The sequence below is a fragment of the Pezoporus occidentalis genome, unplaced genomic scaffold (assembly GCF_034315485.1).
Source record: "Pezoporus occidentalis ecotype Australia unplaced genomic scaffold, CSIRO_AGI_Poc_V1 ctg5, whole genome shotgun sequence".
NCBI lineage: Eukaryota > Metazoa > Chordata > Aves > Psittaciformes > Psittacidae > Pezoporus > Pezoporus occidentalis.
In genome coordinates, this window is record NW_026915835.1 from 1,274,342 (window position 1) to 1,287,290 (window position 12,949).

At 35.0% G+C, this 12,949-nt stretch overlaps 1 protein-coding gene across 2 annotated transcripts in view; it reads right to left on the reverse strand.

Moving 5' to 3' along the window:
• NAA16 (N-alpha-acetyltransferase 16, NatA auxiliary subunit) overlaps positions 1-12,949 on the reverse strand; it is a 63,497-nt gene that overhangs the window by 26,977 nt on the left and 23,571 nt on the right. For both annotated transcript variants that reach the window (XM_062636838.1, XM_062636839.1), the window contains exons 6-9: positions 9,925-10,078; positions 8,313-8,432; positions 6,136-6,231; positions 2,406-2,512 (exon numbers count right to left, since the gene is read on the reverse strand). In XM_062636838.1, coding sequence (XP_062492822.1) covers positions 2,406-2,512; positions 6,136-6,231; positions 8,313-8,432; positions 9,925-10,078 — 477 coding nt within the window. The remainder of the gene's footprint in view (positions 1-2,405; positions 2,513-6,135; positions 6,232-8,312; positions 8,433-9,924; positions 10,079-12,949) is intronic.

The window sequence follows — 12,949 nt, forward strand, 5'->3', positions numbered from 1 at the left end:
CCATGCATCCCAGTTAGCACTTCAGTTATTTCAGTTTTGGTTTCTAGTGGGACATTCATTAGTTCTAGAAACAACTGGTAAAGTTTCTCAGCATTAGTTTCATAGACATGAAGCCCTCAGATACTTTGCAAACATGTATAAACAGCTGCCAACACAGCAGGCAAATTCAGTTTCAGACATCTATGCTCCGATAACCGTAACACAAATGCCTGTACTCCCTCTATAATCAAAACAGATATCTATGATCCAAGAGTCTGAGGAGGTCTTTCAGTTCTTAAAATGGGCTTAAAAAAAAAAGACATGAAGGCACTCCTCAGCAGGGCCTGTTGCAACAGGATGAGAGGTAATTGTTTTAAACTAAAAGAGGGGAGGTTCAGGCTGGATGCGAGAAGAAAGTTCTTTACAATGAGGGTGGTAAAATACTGGCACAGGTTGCCCAGAGAGGTGGTGGATGCGCCATCCCTGGAGACATTCAAGACCAGGCTGGATGTGTCTCTGGGCAACCAGATCTAGTTGAAGATGCCCCTGCTCATTGCAGAAGGACTGAACTAGGTGACCTTTGAAGGTCTCTTCCAACCCAAACTACTCCATGATTCTATGTAGCACAGTCAAAAGGAGCTTTGATAGCTGTTTGGCTGATCCAATATAGGAAACCACATATGGTGGTGAGCTGAACAGTTCTGTGTCCACTGACATAAATTCATGTGCCTGAATCAGGAACTTAATGTCATTCCTTAATTGTTGAAAACTTATTCCAGAAAACTGGGGAACAACTGACCAAACTAAGTTTCTGAAAGGTGAGCACACACCTGCCAAAAAATAATTCACCTATCCCCAAAAAGAAGAACCAAGAACATGATGTGAAAGATATCTACGCCAGCCATCTTCTTACTGGATGATGGTCATGACCCCTAAATTTTAGCAATTCTAAAATTAACTGTCATGGACCAAAAGTAAAATTTCTCTTATTTTCAAAAATCCTTCCATTACACTATAGTCCCATGAGAACCCAACCATATGAAATATGAAGGAGACCCTGTCTTGGTAAGAGAAGGACAAGAAAGGAGAGGGAAAGGCTGTAGCAGAAGTTAGCAGCACAAACAAATCCGAGCATATGTGGAAACTGTGAGGCTCTTCAGTTAATTACTTTTTAGCATTAAGCTGGCAGTTCCAAGCACTACTGATTCAACACAACAAGGATAACTAGCAGCAAGGCACCTTTCTGAATAATTCTGCCCTATTCTATGATTCTATGATTCTAAAGTACAGTAGTCCTCATTTTTTTACCTATCATGTCAGAAACAATTAAGTGCTAAAAATCTTTTCACACACCAAATGAGTTTATACGCATCTTTTAATTTGCAGATTTTCATACTTCAAATAGCAGAGGTAAAACTTTCACAGCACTGACTACTGTCTAATGTACCATCATTTTAAATATTTAAGTCCCGTTTCAAAGGTTTACATTAAAAAGTACACATTAGTAACAGGCCCTGTAGAAAAGTTTGTATTGTACACAACACCAGAATTTACTAAAATTATGTCAACCATGGAGACACAGGACAGATTCCATTCTCCAAATGGAATTGTACTGAAAATTTCATGTTAAGATAACATGCAAAGAGACTCTTAGGAAAAAGAATATTTTTAGTCACAATAAAGAAATATCCACTTACGGTTGAAAAGTTGCATCATGTATTTGGGGTTTTACCAGCTACACAAACTGCATCTTACTCAGTTATGAAGGAATTAAAATACCCTGCTTGTAGCCAAGACAGCAATGCCTAAATAGACTGACCTTTATTTTTTACGTGTTTTAGTAACATGGTTCAGTTCTCTGACAAGCTTGGAGTGAAGAACTACACTTGAAACCATAGTTCTAATGTGACACAATTTTGCCAGAATTCTGAGTTTAGAAGTGCAAAAATTAAACACTGAAGTTTTAGCTAAAGACTGAAATGGAAAACAAACCTTTATGGTAAATATTGATCTTTTTGTGTATTTACGCAATTCGGAAACATGCATAGAACAATAACCATCTGTGTGGTATTTTAAAATCATGACTTCTGGTGACATCATAAACCATAAGATGAAAGAATCGTGACACCCCAGCACTCAAAGTCCACAAATATAAACCTACTGGTTATCTCTGATTTTTCAAGAACTTGAGTGCATTCTGCACCAATCTAACTTCAAGCATTCTGATATCACCTGTCTCAGAAGTGACGTTTCATATATAGTAAGCACCATCAAGTGATCATTCACATATTACAAAATAGCATATCAAGGAGAAAAATGTTCAGCAACAGTTACTGGTTAAGTCACACGAAAATCTACATATAAATAGTCTATTAGAAATTCCATATAGAAGACTTCATTAAAATCAAATAAATACTAAATTTTACCTTTTCTGGATTGTAATATAAAGATTTCAAAGTGGTAAACAAGGGTGGACAGCCTTTACTGAAGTTAACCCTCAGGAACTTATCCAATAGTTCTCTAAATTTTTCACCTAGAAACAAAAGTGTATTTGGTTATATGTCAGTGACTGCAAGTGTTATATAAATATAAGCACTAACTACTGTGCAACTCTGGATAATAATTTTCATCTTTCCTGGTTTTTATGAATAAGATACAAATATGCTCTGGATAAAGAAAAATATCAGAATAAAATGCTTAAGTTGCTAGTGTTTAGGAGACTGCTGATGTAGACATGGCAACAGTCCTCAAACCTGTAAAATCTATTAAAAAGACAAATTATTAAGTGCTGGCTACAGAGGATGTAGCAAGAGCTATTTAAACAAACACTGGTGAAAGTTATAATGGTAAGGATAACCAAGCACTGGAATGGATTACCTTGGAAATCTTGTAAAAGCTCCATCATTGGAAGAGTTCATGATTGAGTTAGACAAATGTGTGTTAGGAATAATGCAGACATAAATTATCCTTTGAGGAAGAAGGTTGGATGAAATGAACCTTCTAACTCTCTTCCAGTCCTATTTTTTTATGAGTAGGACATGACTTCCAATAATTCTAATGATTATATGATTGTTTCTGAACAGAAACAGAAGACTGGGTTTCCGAAGGGTAAGCACTGTATTAAAATCATCTTTATTAAAAGATAATGGCAGAAAGCTTAATATATAATTTAATTATGTTGTCAAGTAAGAATCACAGTACTTGCAGTACATGCCACCTGAGAAGTGCTGTTTCCAAAAGAAAAAAAAAAAAAAAAAAAAAAGGAAAAAGCAGGAATTCAGAGAGAAGGTATGCAGTCAGGAAAACAGTTGGCTTTCATGCTTTTATTCCTATGATGAAAAGTGGTTGGTTTCAGTTGTTTTAGTTTTGTTGGGTGTTTGTCATTGTTTTTTTGGTTTCTTTAATTGGTTTTGTTTCCTTTGCATAGGGATGAAATTGCTACACTTCACTACCTAGTGTGCTGTGAACTTCGAGAAGTCTTTAAGCAAGATAACAATACATTTCACAAGGCTAATACACACACAAAAACCACTCAAATAAACTTCAATTTATTAAGAACATATTATGAATCATTAACGGGTTATTTTATAGATGTCAGAAAATTAAGATACGGCTTTGGATATAACTTGTACTTCCACCAGTTCTTAATTGTCTGACATTTACTATTATCAGTACAGTTACTGAGATTAATAGAAGTAACTCGGGTACATGCCTCACTGTACTAAAATAAACTGCCGTATATAGAAGCTCGTACTACCTGTGGATGGGGATCATAACCGGACCATAAACACATGCTTTATTACAGGTGTATTAAAGGTTGTTTTCTCACACTACAAGAAGCTCCACTGTATGACAAAAAGTCCATCTCGTAATTTATTCTGTTGAATTATTCTAATTTATATTTTGATAGAAGAACTGTAATTCAGAATATAGAAAAGCAAGATTCAAGTTTCCATTAAGTATATAGTTATCTATAGAAAGCAAAACAGTCTAAAAGCCTGAAAACTGCAGAACAGAGGGATATACACAGCTAGGCACCCATCTCTAACGGGAAGTCAAGCTCAAAATTTAGTCTGAGGTACAGAAAAGATCTGACCACAGGAGGAACAGTGAAACCAGAGCAGCATAAGCAAATATGAAACTGGATGACAGATTCTAACCACCTCCCTGCCCTTGATTAGTCTGAAAATTAACAGCCTTTCTCCAGAAAGGTGGTTTCCAGCTGTATTAAGGATCTGATCTGTATGAAACACAAGGTTATTAAAATGCAATGCATGGTAAGGTCTAGGAAGGACTGCCCTTCAGAGTATTTTAAGCCAATTCTGAATCAACCATTCTGCTGGGTGCAAGCAACTGGTCAGTAGCCATACTAGAACAACAACTTCCTTTAACAAAAAAATTCTTTCCTCTGGACATGTGCAAATACCATTTCTGCAAAAAACAGTTTGTTTCTATACCTTCACATTCTCACTATTAAGTTCTGCTAACAGAAATTCTCATTTGCTGTACTTCAACACATAAGAAATCATTTGTTACATACATGAATTTCTAGAGGATCACACCCAGCTTTATACATCCATGACTAATAAACCTTAACAGATTAACAGAAACAAATTTTAATTTAGGAAAATTTTTACTTGTTATGAAGCACTGTAGAAATCCTACAAAGAGATTTTTCTCAACTGATCCAATAATGAATTTTGCTTTCATTTAGACTATGGCTACAGCGGTAACGACTAATCCTTATTAACAAACATTTCTATTTAAATGAATATTAGGTGTGAAACTATACTGTCAGATATAACCCAGTGCAAATTCAACAGCAAAACACACTATTATTAAAGATATACAGAAGTGTTCTGCAGAATGTATAACCATAATTTTATTAAAGAAGAAAAACATTTACTTGTCACTTAACTTTTCAAATGTAGCTGAACTGCTTTAAAATTCACCCTCGTTCAGTCAAAGAAACAAATACATGTGATTAAGGTGCACTAGTGTTGACTTCAGGGCTGAACCTCTTATGAAGCAGCTATTATTGTGCATACGCTCTTACTGCCTAAAATCATTCAGACTTGTGAGCAACAATAGGAAAGAGGACAGCTACATTGCTGCTACAGAAATGTGGTGCTCAGTAAATGAGCTAAATAAAAACTAACATCATGAAATCGAGAGCATGAGTAGATACACTGGGAATTTTCAAAATTTCATGGCACTTGATACCTAGCTTGTGTACTTTGTATTTCTTCCCACAAGCTTTCTACTGGAGTTACAGCAGTTGGCTAAATACCAGGTGGATATTTTATGGGATTTATCATTTCATTTAGTCTCCTTCCTTCTATTTTGGAAGATCACACTTTGCTGTTTTAAGAAGTACATACATGTTCTCTCCAGAACCAAGAATATTTGTGCACTGTATTTCAATACACCTTTTGAAAGGACAGAGTCATTGAAAAACTTAGCTATGAAATTAAAAATAATATAATTTGTGCTACGTAATACGGCAGACCTTGGTTGTTTTTTTTTTTGTTCCTATTATTCAATTGTCAGCATGAATTAAGTTTCTGTTGTAGATTTAAGTTCTAACGGTTCTACAATAGTGTTGTACACTCAAAATATTCAAAGTCATTAAAAAATATACTTTCTGCTGTACAGAAAACACCGTATCGAGTACAAAAACTGTTAGGAAAAGTCAGTCCTATGCTACTGTAATTGTCATATGCATAATTTACACCTGTTTTCAGTGTTTACAAATTTAATATATATACATATGTATATTAAAAGGGGTATGTTTCTATACACACACCCCTATACCTGGAATTCAAGTGACCTATACCTTTTACTTTTTAATTTATAATTCCTAACTTGTATGAGACAGAAAAATGATGCAGAAGAACTCCTACAATCTATATACCATTCTGTACTGTAGTTTCATCAATACAAACATTACATAGTTCATATCCCCATGTTAAAAGTGCATGAACTCTTTCAGCTCCTAAAATGTAACAAATAATTGTCTATTCCAAGAGAAGCGCGTACATCTGGTTTGTGTACACATACAAATAGGTATTAAATGTACATTTAATAGTCTGATGGAAACTTAAGAAAAAAAAACAAATAAAAAAGCTAATACAGAACAGATATGCAACTTATTACCTGAAACAAAGTTTAAAGGTAATCTTCTAGGTGAAACTGCTCTGGGATGTCTTTTACTAACTTCTTCATAAATCTGAAGCCTCTCTTCTAAAGTGCCTATTATCAGTAAATATAATAGATATAAGTGAAAGAGAAAAATCTGTTTTTCTAAATGTTTTTAAGTGGTGAGAATTAATTTAACTAGAATTCTACACAGCTTGGATTTGGAAAAATTTAAACATTTCAAGCTATTTTTTCCAGTTAATCATTAGCATTACTGTGTAAAAGTGTGTACTGAAAACACTATGTACCATACGCAATTACGAGCATTAATCACAGTAAGGATAAACTGCAAACAGTACATTTACTTCACACATTCAAACATACAGTACTAGAGCTTGGTTTCTTTCAGTTACATGTTGTCCAGACCCGTTCACATAGTTTGACATTCATAGCTTCAATTAACTTTTTTCACTATGCATCCATTTCAGACATACTTAAAGCATTCAGAAAAATATACTGCATTTCCAAATCACAGGCATACAAACAGCATGCTATAGAAGTGTGCCTTTACTACAGGTCTTCTGGTGGCAGCAAAAACGGCACAATACTCCCCGTGTAAGTACTGCACACCTGTACTATTTATATCTTAATGTTTAACAATAAAGCTACTTAAAGATTTTCTTCCCACTCCTCCCCTTTCCCCCATAATATGCTTTGGAGCTCCAATGTGGTTAGAACTTAAATAAAACTAATCTGTTGCTTTGAAATGCCATTTTAACATAATTAAGATCAATTTTGCTTATTATATTCATCAAGCAATTTAAATAAAACTGAATTTACACATCAAGATTAAACACAACATATTTAATATATCTCTTTTCCTTTCATAAGAAAAACAATTTATCTTGTCACTGAGCTCAGATGCTGGGGAAGGGGGGGGGATATGTTACCCAGTGGCTCCAAGAGATGTAAAGTTCTAAAAGTTAAACTAAAATGATGTTTGGATTGGAACTAAAGCATACAAAAGCCCTAATTGAAGTCACAAGTTGGAGCTCCAGAACTTACCATGGGGGAGGAAATAGTCCTAAGACCACCTAAAAAATAAAGTAGCATTATTAGTTTTATAAATTAGTACAGTATTAATCTACATAGGATTTTAAGATTTCAAGATAAACTACTGGATTGGTTCTTTGTTAAGAACTACACATTGTCACAAACATATCAAACAGAATAATTAAGCTGTTGGGTGTTTTATTTTCTGGAGACAATCACAATGCTCAGCTCTACAGATACAGGAGGAAAACTATTTGAAGGGCAACACTACTCTTTGCATAACAGTAACAACTGAAATAATTTTAATTTCACAATCACAAGCCATATTCCCAGACCTTATGAGATCCACTGTAAAAGTTCCTTCTAGAAAGCTGACTGAGAAATATAATGCAGCTATAATATCTACCAATAATATCTGTGTGGGCTTATGATTTATGATGTCATCAGAATAACTCTGGTAAAACATCCACTGATGAAATACAAGGAAAACATTCCTGTGTAACAGTTAACACTTGGGAAAGTTACCACTGCCAAACACTTATTACAGTATAAATTGTTGCAATATTGTAATTAAAAAAAAAAAACACAAAATAACACATCCCAAACAATTAACTGTTTTCCTGAAAGACACAACAGCAGTGAACTAGAATAACAAATACCACATTTATCACCTGCTCCTCCAAAGAGCAAGGCCTATCTTTAAAAGGCCATCTGAAACAGGTATTTGATTATTTCTCTATGTGCCTGTAGAAAGAGGTACTTCCTAAACAAGTTTCAGAATGACAGCCTTACATTGTGGTGTATGATAGTGGTCTGACTATCAGCCAGTAGTCAGGAATGAATCCCAATTTGGTTTCTGAATTCATGCACAGCAAGGAAACGTTTTTCGTGCAAGCATGTTAGCAAACACCACCTTTAGCTCCAAGAAGAGGAAGACCTGCTGTTGACATTTTCAGGCATACAAGTTTTCCCAGTAAACATTTTAAAATGGATAAAACACAACTGTATCATACCCAAGATTAGAAAGTATATATTCTTCTGCCAAACAAAGTTTTCAAATCTAAAACAATAAGAAAAAAAAAGTTTTTTAAATATATCCTGTATCATAAGTATCTTCCATGTGTCTGTGTATCTTAACTTACTAGGTTGTAGGGCCTTTTCCAAGCCTTCATAATAACACCAGTTTTCTGCATTGCGCTCAATTAACTCTTTGTATACTTCACCAGCTTCTTTCAGCCTTCCCAACTTCAGTAACATCTCTCCTAAAAACAACACAGTAAAGAACTCAGTTACATGAGAAAACATTGATGTATTGGAAGCAATGTCTACACAGTTTTAGGGCTTAGTCATATGTAAGATACTCAAAAAAGTGAGCTTTATTTTTCCAAGGGCATTTACTGTAGATTACAAGTGCTACTTGAAGCTACCACACATATAGCACAACACAGTTTGGAGCATTTAGCACCTGCAAAAACAGATTATTTGAATGTCTGTATCTGAATACTCAAAATAGTTATTGGGATTATCAATGAAACAAAGAACTCTTCCTTCAAGGACTCCAACACATGACTAAGCTGCTTCTTACCAAGCTGTTTACTTAACTACACTTACATTTTTCACATCAACTAACCAGTTTTTAACCAGTTAAGTCACACTGGTTTGCCATTAATTAAATTGTTCTACCAGGTATGTCTTGCATGGAATTCATTTTCTTCACTGCAACTTACACAGTGCTGTGTTTTGGGATCTGTGACTAAGCATTTATAAAACACCAGTGATTTTGCTACTGCTGAGCAGTACTTGTACAGCATCAAAGCTTTTTCTTTTTAACTCCACTCTGCCACCCAAGCAGGCTGGGGTGGATAATAAGCTGTGAACCCACAGAAGCTGGACAGTTGACCAAAACTATCTAAAGAGGTATTTCATTATATGTAGCATCATGCTTAGTAATAAACATGGAGGAAGGGGGAGTGTTTGGGCAGGTGGCCATTGCTGAGCATCAGCCTCCTTGTGGGATATGGCAAGTCATTGCCTTTGCATCACCTTGGCATCTGTTTGGGGATTTTTTTTCCTCTTCCTCTTTCTTTCACTTAAGCTATCTTTATCTCAAGACACAGGTTTTCTTGCTTTGCTCCTATTCTCTCTCCTGTCATGACAAGGGAGGCTGCGAGAAGTGAGTGAACAGCTGTGTGGAGCTTACCTGTTTGCCAGCGTCAACCCACCACAACTGTGCAGGAAGAATGTGCTATTACACTATATAATTGTGCATATTCACAACTCAGTACTTCAAATTCACAGAACAACTGCGGTTTATTTTTAACAAAGTCAACTTCAGTATTCTCTTAAGTAAGGCAATACAAGTTAAGTGTATTAGAAAGCTTAAGGAAACAAGAATGATATTTCAGTCAGTTAAAAAAAAATAAACCAGTGCTTGTACTACAAATAATATTCTTTGATATTAAAACTGGGTTATAAATAGCTCTGATTTATAGAAAGCTACTCTAGTATGTACCAATATAATAGTATCCGAAATCTCCTATGTTCCTATGTCAACTCAAGCTAAATTACTTGCATCCACTATCCATTTCAACAGGGCAAATTACTTGAGCACAAAACTGTAGATAACAGTTTCCCTACAGTAACATTGAAATTAAAGATTTAACATGTTTTTTTCCCCTTGTACTGCTTTATCATATCTGAAAGTCAGCTGAAACATTTAGAACAAAACTGGCTGAGGGAAGAAGAATGACTTACCTTTGATTTCTTCTACTATTAATTTATCACATATTTGCTTTTCATATGTCTCTATATGTTCTAAAGACTCTTGAAATAGATCTGCCTCTCTCATAACTTGATTTTGATATAAAATCAGTTCACTATATTCATAATCTATCTTATTAGGAGGAATCTGGGGGGGGGAGAAAAAAAATAGGTTAGTTAACATTTACCTGTACCTCAATCGTACACAATATTGCAGAACACAAGATTCAGTCTATGGAATATATCAGGTCTAGTTATATACTCATCCAAACATTCAAAATGTAAAACTCCCATTATTCATAATCAAATTAGATTCATTCAGGATACCCTTTGTTAGAGAACAGTTTAAAAGAATCCCTGTGCTTGTTTTTCCTTCTCTCATACAAGTCAATAAAATTTGCAAAGCTCTTGGTAATCTTTTCCTTCTGAAGGACTCATGTACTCCACAACAATTTTGACCTAAGTTCTGTAGCAGACTGCTGGGATATCACAATATTCATTTTCAGCATACCAAAAATTCTGTAACAAACTAGTATTTCCAAGAACAATGAACCACCCAAATACTGGCCATAGCGTGACTAGATTTTTTCAGACAGAATCTAAACTATTTCTCTCTAACCAAGTTTTTCTTGCACTACACTTCAAACCCCATGAAGTACAGTGCATAACCATACTAAGATTATTTTCAAGCAAAGATAATGATTTTGAGGTCTGCTGCCATTTGATACCTAAGATTTGGTCTACTAGCTACAGTAAAACTAGTGGGCCTTCCACCTGCCATTGATACACGAGCCACTAAAACAGAATGACATTCAGAAGTATTTAATTTTAGGGATAACACCCTGAAGTGTATTTAGGCAATGAAAAAATCTTGCCAGAGTTACAATTAATATTTCATACCAAATGCTCTTCACTAATACACACAGAAGCTACTGCAATTATGAGTAAATAGCAAGAATCTGAGACCAGATGCAGAGGACTGCAGATAATGCCCAGTATATCTATATAAGTTTACTATGTGAAATATACTGCCTCAATAGAAACTGTAGGAGAGACAGTGATAGGCTAACATGATTTTACTATTAAAAATACCTAAGAAGCCACTGAGCTTAATATATGTTAATAATTTTCTTTCCCATGACGCCACACACTTAGTTTCTTTCTGAGTAAACAACACTTTGAAGTCACATTGGTCACCAAATGGTTTACTATTACTTTTTTGTTCCCTGAGAAAAGCTTTTCCTATGTCTTTGTTAAAGAACTGCATGTACTAGAGTAGCACCAAGTCCTACCCATTTCTTAAAATATGTATCTTCTATCCAAACCTCCATTTGTGGTTCCACCTTTACTTAATTTTTAACCATATTAAACATTGGAAGTCACTAATAAAGATACCACCACCTGGAAAGTATTTTTGACTGCTTTAACAGAATTGACAGGGAATTGCAATGGGTTAAGAGTTAAACCATGTCTTCCTGTCAATCCTTATTGCAATACTAAAGAACTGAAACTGCAGAGCCCTGGTTTAGTTCTTCCTCCTTCGCTTCCTCCATGGAAATATTCTTCCTTCCAATACAGTACACATATCTAAATTCCACAAGTAGCACAACTCTTTAGCACATCATTACTTCATTTTAAATCTTTGAAACATAAATTACCCCCAAACCCCTTAAAAATTGATATAAAAAAGACAAGAAACGTATCAATTAGCCTTCTTGTAGCTCTTTCGCTTTGGCAGGACAAATAAAAACCATGAAATGTCACCAAAAAAAAAAAAAATCAACTCCTGCTTACACATAGGGCAAATCCACCAGAGAGATACTGGACTTAATGTTGCTCCATTTAAAAGGCCATTTTTAAAAGTACTTTTAGGAAAAGTTCCTTATTAAAGAGATACTGAAATCTCAAACTAATGATGATTTAAAAGTACAATTCATCAGAAGAAGAGTGGCTTATAACCCCTATACCTAATGTGAAGAATCAGGTTGTCCTGTAAAGAATAAGATATTCTTAAAAAAGTTTTGTGCATTCCACTGTTATTGCTGTACAATACACCTTTACCCCTCCCTCCCCCCTGAGAAGGATTATGATTCTTCAATACAGAATTTAGAATGGGTAGGGTTGGAAAGGACTTTAAGATCATCTAGTTCCAACCCCATGTTCAACTCTGCCTTTAACACAATTGTGTTTAAAATAAATTTCCTCCTCTCCTGGACCAAAACAAGAAAAAAAAAAAAAAGAAAGAAATCAACTTTACAAGCACAGATGCCCTAACATTACTGTCACTGAGAGAATGTAACAAGATGCAGCTAAAACATACCTAAGAGCAGACCCCCAAAACTCCAGAGGTTTTCTGTCCGTATCTGTAATTGTGGGCCTGATGCAGAAATTAGGAATAAAATAAAAATTAAGAATAAAAATTTTGTTCTGGAAAAAAAGAAAGGAAAAACGGGACATAGAGCAGTAGAACAAACTGCATGGTTGTTTTACACCTTGGGTCCCAAAATTTAAATTCTGAAGTGACTCTTACATCATTTGATTTTAACTTGGACAGCACAGGCTGTTATACTTCCTGCAGTGAAGTCTGCATTCAACCTCACAACCTGGTTTTGACTGAAATATTGTTCATCTGGCTAATCCGCAGCTTTCGTATGACAGGCAATGTTGACGTGGATGCAGTAAAAGTGAAAAAATTCACCTTCTCCAATGATAATTCATCCATTAGAATAAAAATGTCAGTGACAAAAAGTGATTTATCATTTGAATTTGTTGCTCAACTTCCTGCCACTACTTGTTTCTTTGTATTTCCCTACTAAGCAATCTTCCTAGCACTCATTTTTTCCTAAATCAGTATCTAAACTATACCAGAACCACCTAGGTTTTTTTCTGCTTACAGTAAACAAAGAGACTGTCTGCCTTTCACTAGACAGCATTTGCTCCAGTCCTCTCATCTTTCCAGACTGTTCTTTTCATTTTCTAACTTTTAAAAAGCAGGGTTATCAGAAAGTCTTAATCTCTC